General features: G+C 39.8%; 1 protein-coding gene and 1 long non-coding RNA gene across 13 annotated transcripts in view; both read right to left on the reverse strand.

Annotated features, from left to right (window-relative positions):
* Positions 1-21,399, reverse strand: part of msi2b (musashi RNA-binding protein 2b) — a 261,495-nt gene that overhangs the window by 50,930 nt on the left and 189,166 nt on the right. For all 12 annotated transcript variants that reach the window (XR_014876618.1, XR_014876617.1, XR_014876620.1 and 9 more), the window contains exons 8-9: positions 19,229-19,311; positions 7,115-7,229 (exon numbers count right to left, since the gene is read on the reverse strand). Coding sequence is in view for 5 of the 12 variants with exons in the window: in XM_085175919.1 (XP_085032045.1) it covers positions 7,115-7,229; positions 19,229-19,311 (198 nt within the window). In the remaining 7 variants the exon portion in view is untranslated. The remainder of the gene's footprint in view (positions 1-7,114; positions 7,230-19,228; positions 19,312-21,399) is intronic.
* LOC146509554 (uncharacterized) lies at positions 7,789-19,222 on the reverse strand. The gene is made up of 2 exons (XR_014876625.1): positions 10,046-19,222; positions 7,789-9,957 (listed from the first exon to the last, which is right to left on the reverse strand). It is a non-coding gene; the product is annotated as an uncharacterized LOC146509554 (long non-coding RNA).

Below are 21,399 nucleotides of genomic sequence, written 5' to 3' on the forward strand. Positions count from 1 at the left end.
CCTACTCCATAATTAACCTTAGCGTGAGAAGAGGACTCCTCATTTACATGAATAAACTGGAGTCTATTAGATAGATATGATTCAAAGCACGGCAGCACAATGCCTTTGATACCTACAGAATGTTCTTATTTCTTTAATAAAATATTGTGGTCAACAGTGTTGATTGCTGTTTCTTTACTGTGATTAATTCTGTATACTGACTAAACTCTTCAAAAAAAACCAAACATTGCTTGAGATAAAAGAAGGTTGAAGATTGGTCTATAATTAGCTAATCCAGCTGGGTCAAGTGACAGATTTTTAAATTTAATGGTTTAGTTACTGCCAACATAAAGGCCTGTGGTAGGCAGCCCATTAACAGAGATATATTATTCACATTTAAGATTGAAACACTAATTAATGGTAGGAATAGTAGGAATGAGGGTTTAATAGACATGTTGATGGTTTGGAAGCAATTATTGAAGTTAACTCAGAGAGATCAATTGTAGAGTTTAAGTAGTACTGAACCATAATAATGGTCTGTGTTTTGAGGATGACTATTTTTTTCTCTGATGATGACAATTTTATTTGTACAGAAATTTGTGAAATCATTAGTTAAGATTAAGGGAATGCTTGGCTTAAAAGAGCTCTGACTCCTTGTTAACCCTGAATAAAAATTTTAAAAAGAGACCTGAGGTTGTTTTCTTTTTAAAGAGCAAGAAAATCTTTTTCTCAAGCTAAATGAAGATTTGTGATTTGTGAGTCAAGCACTAGTGATTTGAGGGTTTCTCTTTTCAGAGCCACAATATCCAGGATGGGGATGTAATTAATGAGATAATCAGCCTCTGCATTGGTGTGAAGACAACAGTGGAGAAATTACATCCTTGAATGCGGTAACAACACTTTCAGAAAGACATCTACTGTATTGACATTTATTCCAGACTGCTCTGTAATCTGTAAATTTAAAAGTTATTAAGAAGTGATCAGACAATAAAGGGTTCTCAGCGAATGCTGATAAGTAGTGTTCTGGTTCTATGTTCTATGTAAGATGTCAGAACATGTTCAGTATGGTTAAAGTGGTGTGTGGGCTCACTTACATTTTGAGAGAAGTCAACTGAGTCTAATAATAGATTAATTCCAGTGTTGAGGCTGTCATTATCAGCATCTACATCAATGTTAAACTATAATTACTGAGCACTAACTCAAACAAAATGTTGATGAATTCAGATAGAACCAAGACATACCAACAAACAAAACTGTTCTTTGTGTTTTCCAGTTTGGTGTAAAAGGCTGAAAGTTAAGGTTTCAAATTTTGTCTGGGTCTTTGGTTGATTAATAAGCTGGCATGAAAGATTGCTGCCACACCTCCTCTACGGCCTGTGCATCAACAGTTGACAATTGGTATGACTTGGGGGTGTTCATTTAAACATATTCATCCTGCTGTAACAAGATCTCTGCAAGGCAGAGCTAATTAAATTTTGATCAATTATTAAACCACTTCCAAACACGGACTTAAAAGAGAGCAATCTAATGTTTAAGAATCCATGTTTAACTGTTTTACACTTTGGTACAGTTGAGGATGCTTTATTATTCTTACTTTGCAATTTTCTTTTATGCTTGAATCATTATTTGCCGCTTTTTTTGGTTCGCTTTTTGGTAGTCTGGGAGCAGTCATAGTATCAATGGACATGTGGCTTTGGGGGGGATTAGAAATGACTACTTTCACAAATTTAGAGTTAAACAGTGTATTACCACAACAACACGCCATGTAATTGCTAACTTAACCCCATTTATTCACCAACTGATAGTAGAGAGATGGTAGAATTATTCCATCTTTTTGCTGTTTTAACACCATCTTGGCACATCAAAGTCACTTTGAAGATGTGCAAGTGGTTGCTGACCTGATCCCCGTCTTCCAAGCAACCATTATAAAGTCCTATTGACTGCAAGTTAGCTTCACACAGTGACAATAATTTGGGTTGTGCCATGGTCTTGGCCACAGTTTTCCCTGTTGTGACTGTAGCATGAAGAATGAAAAGTGTGCCATTTGTATTGTGAAGTGCCATTCTATCAGTACTACAGGCTTAGAGTCTGAGAAAAATAAATATCTGTACACACCAGATTTCATCCTGGTACTGCTATCAGCACTCCATCAATAAAAACTGATGACCTGGTTCTACTAGCAGCTGTATGTGCCTTAACATTGTCTCCACTATATTTTACAGATAATTTGTTACACATGGATAATTAGCCCTTCCTTTCATTTTCCATGCTTTTCTCTTCACATTATCCAAGTTAAACCTTGGTTTAAAATTCTTCTATCTCATTGATAAGTCGGTTTTATTTTTCAGCCTAATGATGGTCTTTTCACATCGAATGACACCTGTCTGATCTGCATTTTAAGAGTTCTCAGGAACAACTACCAAATGCAAATTCTATACTTAAACTTTCAAACTTTTATCCCCTAATTTGTCATAAGATAAAGGAAAACAGCTTATGTGATATTACTTTTGAGCATTTGAAAAGAGAGGGGATGTGTAAAAAATGTGGTTATTATTTTTTCAAACCCCTTTAATTAAATCCGAAATTCAATACTCAATTATACCTTGATTGCTTAATTTTCAATCCAATGTGGTCATGTAGACAGGCAAAAATTAAAAACAAGTCTTATTGTCCAAATACTAGACTAGACCTAACTATATATTCGAAAATATATTCACACAGGATGGCCTTCAGGATCTTATTCTAATTGTTTTTATTTTGACAAATAAACTATTATGTTACAGTTTTAAAATGAAAGGAACACCCTCATTAAATACATGTCTGAAAAAACTTAAGGGTAAGTATTATTGTTTAGAAAAATATTTTGTACACCAAGTCTGGTGGCTTGCCATGTGTGTTTGTGCTCTAAGCCCAATTAAGAGGTGGCATAAATTTAACAGGACTATTTTTCAGGAATTCTGCCATAGTTTGAGATCTCACTGATTAATTTGGTCTGTAAAATGTTTTTATAGCCAGCAAAAATAATGGCTACAACGATACAACTAAGGCCCTGATTGTAAAAAAACAAAAATGTTTTAGGGGAGCAGACTTGGTGACTGAAGATGGACAATGACACAATTGTACAAAAAATATTTAACACGTTTAAGGTACTCAAAGCAGTTAGTATTGAATTTTTTTTAAAGCTTCATACATTTTTAGTTTAGCTCTTTATTTGTGCTGGGTATTAAGAGCTGGTCCCAAATTCAGCAAATGGTTGGAAACCAAAGCACTGATATGCTCCCACACAAATACAGCTGCTCTTGGTTCTTAACTATCTAATTCATTTTCACTCTTTATTTAACCTTAAGTTATCTGGCACTTTTATAGCTCAGTGTAATAACACTTTATAGCAGGCTCCTTGAGATGTCGGTGTCTGTTTATGTTCTATATCTCTTCACAGTAACAGAAAGGTTCAAGTGTAGTAATATAGCGAATGTACAGTAGTTTGTCAAAATGATATGGTCACACAAGAGGCAGCTGCACATTTGTACCTACAACGTAGTAAAATTATTTGTTTATTTTGCTAGTTTAAAAAAGTTTTACAACAAAATTAAAACAGAACTTGGATTTAATTGTTATTCGATTACTTGTTATCTGAAGCATTTATCTGAAAAGTTGTATTAATATTTATTTACTGATTGATGATCATACATTTGCATGATGTATCTGCAGTACATCAAAACTGGAATTATCAAGAATAATTTTTATACAATTGAAGCATTACCTAAAGCTTAGCAAGGGAATTATAATCTTGATGCTAATGGAATATTTTAAAACTGTCATGCATAAATCAAAGTCAGTGGTTTCTGTGGGGGTAGAGACTTGGTTAGAAGCTGTACAGTCCCTGGGTGAATGGCGAGTTGCAATGAGGCCCAAAGTGGACCTAGTGTCATTAGAAAAATTTAAGAGTAGCAGATGTATTGTTCATCTGCTGTCATGATTCTTATTACTACCACAGACCCACCAGTTAATTAGCTGGACAGTTTTCAGACAGAAGCAGCTGTGGGCAACATATTGAGAAACGGGGTGTGAGGGAGCAGGCAGCTAGGAAGCGGTATACAGACATAAGAAAATTTGAGATGAGTGCGTGGGGACGACTGAGAGCTTGAGCACCATCAAAGGTAATATAAACATAATTAACCCCCTAATTATAGTATATGTCCAAGTCTTTATCTGTGTTCCTCAAGCTATTATCATCTACAACCATAAGTCTGGACTAAATTACCTAGCACGATGACGTCCTTAAGGCTAAGAATGAATCAGCCTTGATAACTCTTTCTTTGTTGTGTGTAAGCTACACCTCAGTAACTGACCTCTGAAACCTCTTTCAGGCACGTGTGTCCTCAGCTCTCGTTAGCTGTGTACTACCCCGATAAAGTGGCTGCAGTCACAATACCATTCAAATGTCAAGACCGTAATTTAGAAGCTGCATTTCTCTAGACAGTGCTGGATAATTGGTATTACATTAAATACAACTAAGTAAAACATTATTAGAAAGTATGTGTGCACGATCCATATACCATATACATATATGTTTTTATATATATATATGTATACATGCACTTGTATGTATGTGTTTGCAAGGTGTCAAAACATATTTTGCATGCATGCTTCTGAGTGTGAGCAAGCTATGTGTGCGTGTGTGTGAGTGAGGGAGGGAGAACGTGTGTGATGCTCTGTTCTGTATGCCTCAGAGCCTTTGCCAGCTGGAATCAGAAAGGTTGACCTTGGTCATAAATATCTAATCAGTGTTTGCTGTCCATGAAAAAGTTCAATTTATTCCCAACCCAATGGGAAAATGCCTCTCTCAGACCCTCTCCCCTTTTCTAGCAGACAAAAAGAAATGCAACGCTGAGAGGCGGTGAGGGGAACCTTAACCTGGTATGGATGAAGTAGGACAGAGGCTACGCCAGAAAAAAAAATAACAATGCTCATCAGCTGCTGATGAGAAGTCATCACCGGGAAGTTACAGATGGACGGCTTTCACAAAGCCTCTCATTGTTTGTTTGGTCTGAAAAGAACTGTGATACGATACAACGAAAAACCTATCACAGACAGCAAAATATTGGATATTATGTGTTTGATACTGTCAAACAGAATAAGTGCCAAACTAAAATTGTTGGCTTAGATACCCGAGCTTCTCATACGTCCTTATTTTGACATTTTCTGAAACAGCAAGACCACTTTCCTTGTCTGATGTACCGCATTAAAATTGGTTTTTTTTACTAAGCAAAGAGTTTTCAGTTATGTGTGTGCACAGTGTGTCAAAGGAGAGAGCCAAATACAAAGTGACACTAGCCTGAGATACATACTAAGTTCATCTCCTATCTCATGAAAGTCTTAGTATGTGCAAACTCACAAATATTTTCAGACCAGACAGTGTGGTAGGTGGGGAGAAAGTACGGGGAAGAAGGAGATAACTCACTGTCTCTCCTACTATTTCACTAAATGAAGCCTGCCATTGTGTCTGGCCTTGTGGCGGCCTCTTAGTGCTCTTATTTGCCTTATTAATATGCATGCTAATGTACCTATTTTATGGCTCAACAGTTCTGATTCACTTTAAAATCAATTATCCATCTGGTACATCCATACCTCGCCCAGGCTCAAATGTGTATTAATTTCAGCAAACATACATCGGCGCAACACAATAAAGATAAATGCCTCGATTAGAGGCAGTAAACAAAGGAGCTAGGGATGGCTTTAATGAGATTTGGCACAAAAGGAGCTTACACTTTCTTAAATAATGAGCCTAGGGTCCCTTTTTCCAAATGCAAATTATATAAAGGAATGTTTCGCTGTCCTTGTTCCAATTTCATTTAGATAAGAGTGTCTCCAAACAAGTTGGCTGTTAATATTCTCACATGAGCACCTCACTGCCTTTCTGCCTGCCGTCTCCCAATGGAGGGGAAGAGTGCTCTCCTCTTCGCAGACACATTAGTCTGTAATAAGTTCTGAAAAGTTCACTGTGCTTGTTAAATACTTCTAACAGATGAGATGGAACTGGGAGCGACTTAGATAGAGTTGACAGAAGCACTCAGCCAAACGTATCAACACTTTTACCACAAACAACTGTATAATCACCCCCATGGAAAGGTCAAGGCTGCAATAACCATGACAGTTAAAGCAACTGTATATAGATAAATGGATAGATAGATAACACAGATAATTAGTTTACTGCCCTCTTCTTTGGTAAGAATAGCTTTGGGCCTCAGTGATTGTTCAGTTTTTGAGAAAATACAAAACAAGCGACAGCGAAATATGAATATCAGCTTTGAGAGCTGCGGGAGACACAAATGCACCTGCACCTGCTGTGAGAGGGAGGGGCTACGTGCAGCACAAAATGGGTTTCTTACAATCAGCGATATGTCTCTTTTGCTTCTGAAAAAAAAAATGAAAAAATAAATCTTTAATGTGATTGCAAATCCATTTGGTTACAGACAGACATACAGACACATAGATGGATAGCGGGTGAGTGGGGAGGCAGGGAGGGAGAGAGTGCAATAGTGTTAAATAAAAAGGGCCACAGGCATAGGCTGGATGGTAATGAAGAGGGGTGGGCCAGCAGCTGAGGTCCCTGTAGATGAGATCTCTCTCTGACATGTGTGTCCCCTTCATTACCCATTAAGGGGGGGCACAGTGATGAATCCTTAATATGACATTACACCAATTTTCCTCTTCATTTAGCCTGCTAATGTGCTGGTCTGCTCCTATATGCCCAGGGGCTGGCTGTACCACACTCAACCAGAAATAGACCACAGTGGCCACTGGTGGCACACCTTGAAGCAGCCTAATTAGGGGCAGCGCCCACCTAATGGGGCTATCTAGACAAAAGTTTGCATAAGTTGATTTTTTAAGCAGATAGAAATTGGTGACTGAATGGTGTGCACGTCTGGCTTTTGGTCTGGATAAAACAAAACATAGTTTTGCCGTAAAAATTTTATGCATCGGCCTTTTTCTTGATTGACCATCCCGGGATTGGCAAAATGAGGTAAAAACACCAGAAGCAAGTCTTTTGGTTTATCACCAAAAGATCTCATGGAAATATGCCCAAATATTCACAGAGTCCTGTTTAGATATCTGCACAAGTATAACTCACTTAGCATGCCCATCCCCAGCATGAAGGCATCCATGGTGTAGGGCAGACCCCTGGCTCGCCCCCGTGTACCTGGTGGGAACATCACCTCCTTGGGCTGGGCCTTCTTACATTCTACCTATGTAGACAGACAACAAACACACACATACACACAACCAAAGCATTAGTCTGTGTTGGTACACAGCCCGACAGATCTGACAGGGCTGTGTCAGCTCTTTAAGGTGGTTTTCTGTTTGACTTGCACAGTGCTAGATGTTTTCCATAGAGAGAGAAGGGGAAAAAACAGATTGAGCAAATCTGAACACCTCACATTTTAGAGCAAAGTCTCTAAGGAAAACTTACAATCTTCTCCTGCATTAAAGCAAAGGTTATTGCTCCAGTGAGCATGTGCCCAAACCCTCAGGGAAATACAGGCTAAATACTTGAGTTTCCATGAGTTTCTAAAACATAAAGGTAGGAGAAGTTCTGCTCTCCAGACTCCCACAGTGTGGAAGTATGTCCAGACTCTTTCTTTTTTTTAACAAAAGGACTAATCTTCAAACACGTCCTGTCATTTGACAAATCGTTATTCCTTTGCTATCATTTTTCATTGACATTAAATGTTTTTGGGTTTTTTTGTTGCAAAAACAGCTTCAAATCTTAAAGCCAAAACGGTGTGTTTTGAAACTGAGTAAGGGCTTTGTTTTTCTGTTTGTGTACTGTGCATTTGTGTATTGTTGCTGGGCTGGAGTCCCCAGTGTCCCGCAGTCCAATTCCACCTGCAGCGCTCATCTCTTTCCTGCATTTATTCCTCTCACTTCACTTCTCCCACATACAGGTTTGTTCATTTCCCATCTTGCAAGACTGACATCTCCTCCTCCTACATAACACATATCAAATGAGGGATGTGACAGGGGCAGATGAGAAGAAGGAGGAAGATGAGAGTCCTATTTACCACATATCTATCCTATCTCTATGAATTATAGAGAAGCACAAGCAGCTGACAAGGGTGGCACGGTCTTGTGTCTGTTGGTTGTTCTTTGGTAGGCTGAGTCTGTTCACCATGCTGCACAATCTATTTGCTCCACTGCCTGCTTGGCATCAGCCTGTCCATCTGTTTGTCTGTTTGCCTCCTGGCTCTTGCCTGCTTCTCCCTACTGCCTCCACTTAAACAGGGCTTTCTCGGCTGCTGCGATTCACATGTCATCCTGGCCTGCTGCACAAGACAGGCTACTGCACCAGTCCTGTGCACACCTCAACCAAGGTATAGCCTAGCATCCATACAAATAGGCCTGCGACTCTGACAGGCCAGTGATGCACATTAGTATTCACACACCAGTCATACATGCACAGCGGTAGACACAACATGCTATTTCAAGTTGCCAAACTCAAGGAAAATTTCTGTGCTGAATGCATAGTGTAACAAGCTCTGTACACTGTATCTAGCAGAGAGCGAGACATGTAAAAAAGGGAACACTAATGAAAAAGGTTTCTATCACGGGGGGAAGTTGCTGTGTTGCAGAGCTGTGATTTGTTGCTGTTAGTGGCTCTTTTATTTGAAGCAGACCAACTAAAGTACACAGTTCCCTCAGCCACTTTGTAGCTGTCACAGCTACTCTACCCTTCTTATGTGCCTTGTATGGTTTGACATAGTGCTGAAGAGAGCACAGGCGCTTTTTCCCGTCTGAAAATGACCCGCGGCATGGAAGCAGGAAGCGGGTGGGACAAATGGGCGTGTTAAAAATCACAGCACACTGCTGGGATTTTCAAATGTTCACATAGCCGGGTGACAAATACATTCGAGTTCTATCCACACTTTCAAACGCGGCAGCAGCTGATCAGCCTCTTCAAGAAACCCCTGCAACAACTAGCAAGACGGACGCTCAGATAGTCTGCTGGGAGTAAGACAGAGCCAGGTGTGAGTCATGTCTAAATGCTCTCAGATGCGGGTCTTTTGATATTCAGAGTGCGGGCTCCTTGTCATGGACTTAAAACCAGTCAGGGGCCGGGTTCTGTGGTGGTGTGAGTATGTGGGTGTTCAACTGCTTCAGACACACAGGAGGTTGAGAGCAAAGGAGGCAAGAGCTTTTCATAGTCGACTAAATCAAACAGTAAGGAAGAGAAAGGACAGAGAGACAATTCGGAGCCCGGCACGAAGAACTGCAAAGGTTCAGCAGCCAAGAGAGTAGAGATTCAAATTTCACCATGTGAAAAGACTGAACCTTGTGGCACATTCAGAGTATGAAGGGAACACAGGTCCTTATTTTAACGGGGATCATTTTTCAGAATTATAGCTTGTGTAATTTGTCAAGGACTCTTGCATTTATTGAAGGCTGCACAATATTGTGTTGTGAAAAGTCTCCTGATCCACAATTTAAACACTATCAATGAAGGTGTTTGAGCACCATTGCACCCTGTCGAGAAAAGGGACACACCATTAAACTGCCTTGCCTTCCCTGCCAGAAAAGTTATACCATTTTTCTCAGAAACGGCACTCACGAGATCTGAAAGACACACACACACACACACACACACACACACACACACACACACACACACACAGTATAAACGCTAAGTAACTAGTAAAGTGGATTCCTGTCACAAAGTGTTGACAAGGTGTGGTTATTTCAACGTGTGTGCTTTCAACATATACTGAAATGTTTCTGCCTTTCATGCACTGATATACCGCAGACGATAGCTTAGCCTTGAGACTTACATCACTGCATACCCAAGATAAAGTCAGAAGGTAACAAGTACGTCTGTGAAGGCAACACTGTAGAGTTGGATGTCTCGAGACCAAGACCGGTCTTGAGACCACTTTTACGTGGTCTTGGTCTTGTCTTGACTTTGGTCTTGGATCCCTTGGTCTTGTCTTGGTCTCGCTGTCTCGGTCTTGCTGTCTCAAATCGACATAGATTTGGAGATTTGGAGTCAACAGTATCCATGACACACAACGTAACGTTCGATAATGTGTCATGTGCAAAAGCATCAGCTCTAAGAGCTGTGCTTAGAGAGTGCTTTGTAGTGAATCAGAAGAGTCGACTCCCATTGAGCGAGAGCTGGCTCCTCACTTGATTTTGTTTCGCTGCACAGCTCTCACACAGTGGCTCAGCTATGCTCCAGTCCCTCCATATTGTGGCCAATCACACGCGAGGATATAGGATAATATCATTATGTGAAAAACAGAGGGTGAGAGACACGACTCGCTTACTGACTGTCCTCTCAGTAAGTGAGTGAGACAGTAGACAGCGGTGAGGAGGTCTGTGCAAGTGCATTGCAAAAACACATAAATATGCCTGACACCCGTAAACGAAGCAGCATCTGGCTGCAGTTTAAAGACTTTTTTGTCTTGGTCTCGTCTCGACTTTGTCTTGGTCTTGACTCGGTCTGTCTTGGTCTTGGTCTTGACTTGGTCTCAATACCCTCTGGTCTTGATATTGTCTTTGTCTTAGTTTAGGCGGTCTTGACTACAAGTCTACAACACTGATACTAAAACATTTTGTAACAACATATGGTTTGTGTTTGAAGTTTCAATAAAATAAAGAATGAGTTAAACCCTTTTTTTTTTGATAAACTGTGAAATAATTAGGCAACTTGTTCTGATGTGATCTAGCCAGTGTTATGCTTCCAGTGGTCTTTTCTGGCTGACCTTGGTTGGGTCACTCGCTACTATTTCCAAGTAGGTCCATGTTTGCCCAGATTTTGCCAAGGTTGAAATCATGTTAACGCTGTGAGCAACACTGCTGTAAAATCGGAATGTTCTGAGATTCATGCAACTTAGCAATGAGTGGAGAAAAAGCTGCTAACTTTGAAGGAAGTATAACTGTCACAAGTCATGGAGTGGAAAATTCCATTAGCAACTAAGCTAACATTCTACAATGTAAAATGTCACGAGTTATCTTAACAAGAGTAGCATGTCACATGTGTGGCAGAAGTGGCTAGCTAACCACTTTTCTGTTGCTATGAAAGATGTATAAATCAAAACCTGAAGTTTTTTAAGCCTTCACGTTTTTTCTCCTCCACTTGTCCAGTTTCCTCCAAAATGTATATATTTTTAGGGATATAATTGCTCATCATGCAATGATATAGCAAGTCTTTGGTTAATACCTCTTTAGGAATCATCTTGTTGATGCACCAATGTTATTTGATGTCTGTCAAACTGTGCTATTTTTGGCATTTCATTTCATACAGAAATGGGAAAAAATTATGTGTTTTTGAGACAGACTGCTAGTAACTATATCTCTAAAGATACAATTTAAAACGTTATTTGCTAAGTTGTCTGTTATGTGTTGAAACAGCACTGGTGTATAGCTTGCATTGGGTGTATGTTATACTTGAATGATTCATGGTAGTAAGTGGCTTACAAAACAAACAAACAAAATTCTCTGAAAATGATCAGGTACAAGGACTAGACTGAAAACTTTTGAAAAATCTGAAGAAAAGCTTTAAAATGCCTTCAGAAAGCCTGGAAAACTACTATACGAGACCACTTTAAAAATGTGGCTCCTAGGAATAAACTATAAAGAAAGGCTTGGCTCATGATTTTGCACAATACTGCATGTCCTTAACTAGACCACCCTGACTGATCTGCAGAGTGTGTTCCTTTTCAGCATCATGTTGTGTAGGAGGGACACCTACCTGACTACGTGTGTTTTCTTATCCAGTGCTAGTTCTTCTCACACTAATAATTAGTTTAATATTTTAAGGAATGAGAATATCCGTATAATCACATTTACACTTTCCAAGAAGGTTAATTAGGATAACTATGCTTGTTAGGTTCCAGTATACATCAACTGTAGTCCTTTAAGTTTGCCCAAGCAAGCTGTAAACTACTTCGTTGGAAGCATAAAAGAATCCAAACCCAGAAATCCCAAAAAGCTGTATAATATAAGGAGACAGATGCCATCCCAGCAGACCATCAGTTTGGAAAGTCTAGCATGGTAAAATAACAACAGATATATGTACTAAATTATATTTTGTTTGGGTCCTTTCCCTGGAAAGAATGCTTGTTAAAAAGTCTATAGGGCTACTTGGGATAATTATTTACTTTATTTCTCTATTTTTCAGGGAGAGTGCAGCTTAACAATGATAAGGAAAAAATTGAAAGGATGTAGTGTACATTAGCCAGACCAATTCTGTCCCTGTAAATTCTTTTCCATTTTTTTTCTAAACTATCCTTGTTCTGCTGTAAAATTAAGATTTGTTTTCTTTTGGGGAAGTATATTATTCTCTAGCTACTAATAACTAGGCTTGAAGTCGAACTTTTGAGGCGTAGATATGCATCAGAGCCTATTCAAAGATGGACTTGTAGTACATCACAAACACTACTTCTGCCATATGTAGTAATATAGCCCCCAGACAGAGAATAAAGCAAACTGTCCTTGTTTTTTGTTTTTTTATGTGCAGACCCTATGATACAGATCGGTAAAGCGCTCCAGTTATGACCTTTTCAATGCATCTCCCATACATATTAACCTTGTAGGTATGATGGGAAGGTGTGGGCGGGATGAACTGGCAATGACTGTCCTTCAGGGATGAATGTTGTGGGTGTTAGGTGTGTGTGTGTGTGCATGTGGAGGGGGAGGTGTACAGCTGCTATTAGCTTCACTAGTGAATGGATTCCATCAGCAGACTGATAGACTGAAGAATGGAAACAGTGTGATTCATTTACTCCAGCTCCCACTCAGAGCTAGAAAGTCAAAACACATGAACTGAATAGTTATGGAATATCACAGCTCTGCCCATAGTCAGGCTGTCAGGCATGGTGAGTCGGGGGGGGGGGGGGGGGGGGGGGGGGTGTAGTTTATATGCATCCTAAGAAAAGAAAAAGAATCAGTGGAGATTTTCTAAATATGTAATATGAGTGTTTATTGAGTTTAATGGGCCTTTTGATGGGCAGCAGATAATGGAGTTTTGCTTTTTGAGACAATTACACACACAATTTGACACTTTGATACTCAATTTATAATTTTTTTTTTTTTCAAGAAGAGGTCGCTACTGTGTATTTTTAAAACCATTTTCTCTAATATGGGTCCAACTACTAACATTTCAACGATTTTAGCTGGAGCATTTCTCTCATTTAAAACCTCAAGCAAAAAATACACAAAAAACAAAAAACAAACAAAACAAAGGCTATATGTAATGCATTATATAAAGTATATATTTACAACAGAGGCACTTGTATGAATTGTCAGTAGGAAAATTGGGCATCTGAGTGTTGGTACACAGACGTATGATAATGGTAAGAAGTTTTGGATAAAGCAAAACGATGCCTTCAATGGCCTTCAATCTCACATGAGTCATTATGTCTGATGTTATCTCTCTGTCTGGTTATATAAAGGCTAAGGAATATGAGGTCATTCTAAGGACAGGTGCACCCCGTGATGCTTACACTGCTTTCTTGTCATACTCCTATATTACAAGATGATATTGTCTCTGTAGACACTGAGAGACATTCAACAGTGAGACCATGATCATCAGGTTAAAGTCAAATGGCTTCCATCACTTCTTCACTCAGCAGATGTGAACATCACTGAGCTTTTATGGGACATCCTGGAGAGCAGAGTGCAAAGTGGATTTCAACCTCCTTCATCCCTCAAAGCTTTCCTTCTTCAGTAAGCGGTAAACATCCAATTACTTACAGTCGAGAACTTGTAAGGCAACCCTCCATGAGGGACTTAAACTACTCCAAAGGGTGGTCCTACTCCCTTATTAAGCACTTCATGTTCAAAGACTGTTAAAGATTTCCACTCTTTAAAAAAATATTTTCCAAGACATTTTCAACAGCCCAAAGACTTAAGTCTCTCTCTGTAAAAATCTTTTTCAAAATACTGATAACACGTTTAGTCTTTGGCAATAACCGAGCGAGTCCAGGGGTTATTTATGCAATATAAGATCTACAAGGGTACCATGCACACTTTAAAACCTCATAGCTTCAAACTCAAATCAACACAGCAATCCCTGCAGATTGCGAAGTTAAACTAAGAGCACTATTCAGGAAAAATACCCAGGACCCTGTACAGGCTGGATAAAAATCACCAGAAATCCAGCTCTTTGACTAAAAGAGGATACTGGAAAAACAGTCAGGTTTACATATTGTATACATACAATGTATACATATTGTCATTTATGGTCCGATCACGATCAAGTAATGATGTGGTTTGATACCTTATCCATCCCCTTTAACCTTCTCAGGCTCAAATTAGGTTTTTGTTGCTAATGCACAAAATAATACCTGCAGTGGTACTTCTGAGTAAAAAAAAGTCATAAAATATGTATGTGGGGCAATCAGGTTGTTAGCTTTTAACTGTTGCAAATCTGCAACGCCTGCCTTGAGAGGGTTAAGAAAACGGAAAGTGGTTTTGGAGAATCCTGGCTCCTGCTGTGTTTTTAACCTAATGGGAGTAATTTTATTCATAGAATCATTCCAACCACATTTTCAAATATTCCCAAAGTATGTCATGCTTTCTCCACTACCAACGCTAATTGAAACAATGCTCCATTCCACCACTGAATTAACCTAATAGTGCACCAAACAGAAAAGCCCTAAATCAATATTAACATTTGCTGTGACAACCCTTTGCTTTTGAGTAGCATAAATGCTCCTCCACACACTAACCAGCATTTGTTCAGGACTCCTGGCAGGTTGGTTATTCCAAGAATCTTGGAGAACTCGCCACAGTTCATCTATTGATTTAGACGGCCTCGGCTGCTTCTGTTTTTTCATATAACTCCGGACCGACTCAATGATGTTGAGATGAGCAAATCATCTCGTCACTGAAGATGATTCTTTAGGACACTGTTTTTTTCTTTTTGTGGTCCGTGTCAATATAACCTATGAATCTGAATCTGTATCGTACAATACAATCAGAGATTATGCTGTGTGCTACATAAGGGTCCAAACATTGGAATTGCATAAAAATCTGGCATAGTATTATACAGCATGCACCAGAGCAGGCAACTTTATCCAGCTGGCTGCAACTACACATTCATTATTGTAAATCTGGTATAAAGGCTTACAAATGAGTCGAATCTTTTAAGTACTAACTTGAATTATTTTATCCCTGCAGAACATTAAAAAGAGAAAACTGTGAATCAAAGATCAAGATGATTTTGGAGAAAAACAATGCTTTCCGTGCCTTCAATGACAGCAAAGTACCATATGGTGCTGTGAAACACACGTTGTAGCCACAGAAATATATGGGCTGCGTTATACATTTTACTACTTCTCTTTCAACATTATGCTTGAGTCAATACACTGTGCAGAGTACATCTGTATCTCTGCATTAGGAGCTATTGTATAAACGCCTACTTATATTAGTCTTCTCCTTAGCGACTTGGAGAGTCGGAGCTTATTCTCCTCGGCGCAGTAATTGGCTGGTCATGTCAGGAAGACACAGTGAGAAATTGACAGCGAACAGAAAATTTCTCCCTCCTGTTGTGATCATTTGCTACTCATTCGCTGAATATTGAAAATAACACATTAAAGAACATTACATTAAAGCACTTCACTGAAACCAATGTGACTCCATTTTAATGGCACACTGCTCACTCATAAGAGCCAATACTTGATAGGTATTATTATGAATTAGCTGTGCATGCATAACAGCAGGGTGGTGTATGTGATTTGTTGGGGTGGGGGGTGGGGGGGGGGTACTCCTGTCTAAGAAAACACAAGTCACAGCCGTTACTTGTTAATAAGGTGCCGTCTCGCCACAATATGATATAGACATTCATATATGGGGAAGGTGTGATAAAGTGTTAAAAAAGGTACCAGAAAACTGTCACGTAATCTCCCCTGTATTGATTTTTTTTACTCTGAAAATATTTACTGGTTTTAATACAGGGGTGGGTGCCACGGTAGCTAAATCATGTTTCCACAATCACGTGTGGCCCTGGAGGGGATGATCGATACTTTTATCACAGCCTACATTTGCTAAAGCAGGCTAATGGAGAAGTCAGTGCAGCTGGTGTCACAGGTTATGAGACTCTTGCTAAGCAGCACCCTATTTTTAATTATGTATGAGGCAGAACTCACAGTGAACAGATGAAGCGCTCCTGAGAGAGCGAGGCCTCGGTGGCACATGAACACAGGGTGAGCGACCAAGTCACTTAAAGGTCCGGTCCCTCACATCTGAGTGGACGCTGACCCTGGTACACCGCCAGAGCTCCTGAGAGGACATGCAAGGAGAAGGTGGGCTGCCCTGTACATCCACATCCCTCCCAAGTGGGGTGGAATTTCTGTCTGCATCAATTATTCAAGAACCATCTTAGATAACACTCATGGGGAGGATGGATGAGGTCTATTTCTGTATAGTACTTCATAAGGATGAAGACAGGAGGCATTTTTTATTTTATGTGCTGGTGCTTCAGACACCGGATAACCAGTTTCCTCCTATGAGCAACTAAGGTAAAAAACATTTTGTGTCTTAGAAAAATGCTCAACGCACTCCAAATTCTTTTCTCTTTTGACATCCTTCCTAGATGTCAGCACTTTGTAGAAGATTTATTTCCTGTATCCAAAGGAACTTAATGTGCAGTAGGTACTGCCAACAGGGGCTGTTACAAAGGTGACAAAAGCCTTAGAAAACCAGACCTTACGGTGTCCTTTCCACCCCAAGTGAGAAAAAAACCCATCTCATCTTGTCTGTTAGGGTTTCTAGGACTCCCAGGTGGAGTGACCAGGCTAGGGATACAGCTTTTGCAGTTATGTGGCACTTGAAACATTTTCTGTGCACGCCCTATTAGGTTCAACATGTCAATGCACAACAGTGTGTCACATGCACTTTTGACCACTCAAACTCCCCATGCATCCCCCGTGGTCGCAAATCTTACACTTTACACAGCACTTCAGCAGCAAAGGTTAAATAAATAACAACATTAGTAACTGTTATTAACTGTGACGTAAAAGCGAGTCATTTCCATACAGTGACTGTTGCATCAGAGAAAGCTTTGATGTTAATGGCAACACAAAAATAGCCTATAATTTCTCATCCATCTCTCTTTAATCCGCTTCCTCAAAAAACTCCACTCTGTAGTAATAACAATCTTTTCTATTTATATGTATAATTAGAAGATTCTTATTCTTATTTTTCCTATATCATCCCTTTAGGCAAACATTTGGAATGTGCATGAAAGAGGGCACATGCTTTTCATGACAACATTGTTACTATTTTTTTTTTTACATCGCACTTATTAACAGTATAGCTTTGAATAATCCTAATAAATCTATTCTCCTGTATGTGAGATTCCAGTTCTCTGGACAGAAAGCGTTTTTGCCGATGGAATGTAAATGCCAGAGAATCCCTGGGCTATGGAAGTTGGCACGACAGTAACACTATTTGTGAGTTTGAATCCACTTGAGCAGATGTTTTGAGCAGCTGGGCTAGCTACAGTGGACCGACTGCACATACACCTCATCGCTGACCAAGTATATACCATGTGCTCATTTTCTCACATAAAGCCTGTTAGACTGAGGTGTATCAGGAGATTTTATGTTTCTAATAATATTCGCTGACAGGTATTTGCTTTCGACTGCTATGCACAGCATGTTCCCACATACAAGACAATTGGGTAACGCCTTGTTTTTAAGTATAAGACCTGTGCAGCGGTCGTTCTCTAAAAGCTTGCAAGCAAATAATTTAACTGCTCTGAACTTCATATAACTATTTGCTAAGTAATAACAGTTATAAAAGATTGGATTTTTGTAAAATCTGAACAGTCCACTCGTGCTCTTTTAAACCTAATTTAAAAACTGTAATTTGTGTGCAACTAATTTAATAACATACTGATACATAATAGTGTATTTTTTAAAATGCAAGATTAACAAATTTTTTCAGTTAAGGAAATTCAGCCTCGTAATTGGAAACACAATTCAAGATTCATTTATTATCCAATTACAAGTTCTAACAAACAGGCTGTGAGTTTGACTTACATCATGAGAATTTTTAATTAAGGTAAAAAGGTGGAGAGGGGCTCAAACTATGCCAGCCAGGATATTCTCCAGAGCTCAGATTTAATAACAAACAAAAAGTTGCATCCACTATTTTTGTAACTTAATTTTTTTTTTTTGAAGAGAAGGGTTTAGAAAATCTACAGCTGTCAGATGTTACACTTCATACCGTTGCGTGATTTTTGTGTGTTCACACGGTCTGCGTCTACAAATCAAAGGCTCTGAAGCATTTGATTGTGACACGCTACCGTCCATGCACACACAGTTACTTCTGTCACACTCTGGCTTTTTGTGTTTCGGTCCTGAGCGCTGACTGTGATGCAGTGCCGAGACACGCGGGGACATATACCGGGGGTCATGTGTGACCTGGAGTGGTCCCTGGTGAACATGGTTCTACTACACTGGTCCTGTCAGTCACATACCTGGTCAGTCAGTCATTTCCAGGGAAGAACTGTGAAAGAGAGTGAAGATGCACAGCGAAGAGAAGGAGCACCGCTGAACGGTAGTAAGACAACTAGTCCTCCAATCAATTGCCGTCCGCAAACGTGCTTAAATGGCGCAGGATTTCTTAAGACGCCTGCAGGGTGGAACTGGGTGAAGGAGGACCTAATGTCACACTTTCTACACTGAAAACGTTTCCTGCCAATTATCATAAGTTACACGATGACTTAGAAAACTGCTGCTGAACTCTGAGGAGTTCTGGGATGACCATATTACTGGTGTAAATAAAACAAGCATCACTGGCACTCTGTGGAAGGTGTTAATCCCTGACTAATGAACTCGGCCTCTGCCAGTAGCCTCCCTGTTGGATCCCTGGACATCTCTACCTGTGTATGCGTGTGTGTGTGTGTGTGTGCGCGTGTGTGTGCATGGTAGGGGATTCAGAAAGAGAGGGACAGGCTCTACTCTCCCGTCCCTCAGCCTGACAGGCAGAACTCAGCCACACAATTTCACGGTTTGTGGGCAGTACACACCACTGCTTTCACATCCCTGAGACCCAGAGACCCACAGAGTGTCTATATGTGTGTGTGCATGTGTGTGTGTGTGTGCTAGCCTGTGCATATGAACATGGACACACACATACGCACCCACACCAGCTGTGCTATTAATACTAAGGAAAGAAGAAATCAAATATTAATCCTTCAACGTCCACCTGGAATTGGAAAAAATATAATGCGTAGACTTACCATTTTGTTATTGATTTCATGAAAATGAATTTCACAGACTTTCTCTACGATGTCTTCACTGTCAAATGTTATGAAACCAAATCCTACGTAGAGAGAAACAGAAGAGGGAGGGGGCACAAGAAGAGACCGGGTTAGTGGCGAACCTTCACAAAACTTCAGTAAGTAAAATTAAAAAAAAGAAAAAAGATGGAATATTATCATGAGCCAGATCCAGAAACTATGCAAGCACATCTGTGGAGATTGGTTTGGGCATGGAAAAGAACAAGTGAACAAGACAGACATTGTCCTCTTTAAATCAGGAATATGATGAAATCTGCCACATTATTAAGGGCACTCAAGGACCTCTTCTACAAAAAGAAGATGGAAAAACAGCACAAAGCTCATTTAATGATATTCAGTGAGCTAGGGCCCAGCATCTGAATTTCATTAAATGCATTTTGTGTTCTTTTTATTGAAATCTCACTGTATAACAAGCCCTCATTTTTATGTTAATACGGGCCTTAGAATGAATGTGTCATTGACAGTGGGATTTTCATGCCATATTTATAGGATAAAAGCTTAACCCCTCTTTAAAAAAAAGAAAAAAGAGAGACAGAGAGACAACATGGTTTTAGACTTTTGAACACAAGTGGATTGCAATGCGCTCTTCTGTGTTTTGATGGTGATACACAAAGCAATCTAGCATCTGTATAGCTGGGGTTGAAAGGAAAACATATTCTATTACTTTCTCGAAAGCCAAACAGTTAGTGAATAAAACAGTGTGAGGGACTGACAGGGAGATGAGTTTTTTTTTAAAAAACAGCAAAAACCTGACGAAATAAAATCGCCACGGACTGAGCTTAAACAGCCGTTGCTATAAACAACACGCCGACACACTCCGCAGACCGCGCCATCCGTCTAATATTGTATATGTTAACCGTCTACCTAATGTGAGACGAAAGCTAAACACAAATGTGAAACAACAGTTGTTACTCGCACAAACATGAAGACAAATCCATGCCTTCAGGCATCAGCTCAGTCATCATCCACTTCACAGGACAAATCTCAAGGTCAAGGACTCGAGGGGAAGCTATTCGGAGCCTAGTTTCCCGCACATCTGCACATATTCGCCTAACAACACATACGACACCACGGGGTATACAAACGAGAAATTTGTCAACCATCAGAGAATTGCTGTATTTATTATACTGAGGTAGTTTATCCTTTTAATATATCTTGCTGTATCGGGCCTTTGCTGGCTATGCTGCAAATCGATGAGCAGCACCACTTTCTGGCAGTATTGGATTTGCAGGATTTTTGAATCAATGTGATTAAACACCTTTATTTGTCAGGTATTTAAACCAAAGGAAAAAGCAATTCCCATTTGGTTAGTTTCAGGTAGATCATAATATTTTACCTTGTACTTTATCCATATCACCCATTCCTAAGCAGGCTGATTTGCAAATATTTAGTAGCTTAAGTGTCTTAATATTCACATCTTTGCAGGAACATGACTGAAAATGAAGTATATTATAGTACATTAGCATCCTAAGCTGCTTATTGCTTATTACTTCATCAGATCATCCTGTAAAATAATGATTTCTTTGTGCAGAATTGTTCCTGCTACTTACTACAGCAGACAGCCTACCACAAACAGTGACATCTATAATTCTGTCATAAAGTCTTTATCTCTCACTCACGTTTTTCTCTTCTGCTCCTCCTTCACTTCCTCCTACTATGTAAATAACAAAAGATTCTCCTAAAGCTTCTCTTTTGACACAAGCAAGAACATATCAAAACAGTCTTGTCAAAAGAGGGTTGGAAACCCAACGTGCGAGCTGATTAAATACGGACAACATCAGATCTAATGAGATCTTAAGAGACACAATGTGAATATCCACTGAGATGTCTCTAAACTGAGTTGTAGCGGGAGCGTATGTGAGAGGGTGGGGGAGGCAGGGGACAGGTGATGACGACGGGCAGGAACGCAGGGAGCGGGGGTGGGGGAGAAGCACCTTCTACTCCTGCTCGCCCCACCTTCATGGCGGGCACAAGGAGCACTTTTGACAACCAACAAATCAACCGCCAGGAGTAATTTGTCATGGAGGTCTGTAGGTAGAGGGAGTGGAGTCTAGGGGAACAAAGATGGAAAGAAAAAGGGAAAAAGGTGGAGATGAAAGTAGAGAGGGGGT

This window comes from Neolamprologus multifasciatus, chromosome 10 (assembly GCF_963576455.1).
Source record: "Neolamprologus multifasciatus chromosome 10, fNeoMul1.2, whole genome shotgun sequence".
In the NCBI taxonomy this organism is placed as follows: Eukaryota; Metazoa; Chordata; class Actinopteri; order Cichliformes; family Cichlidae; genus Neolamprologus; species Neolamprologus multifasciatus.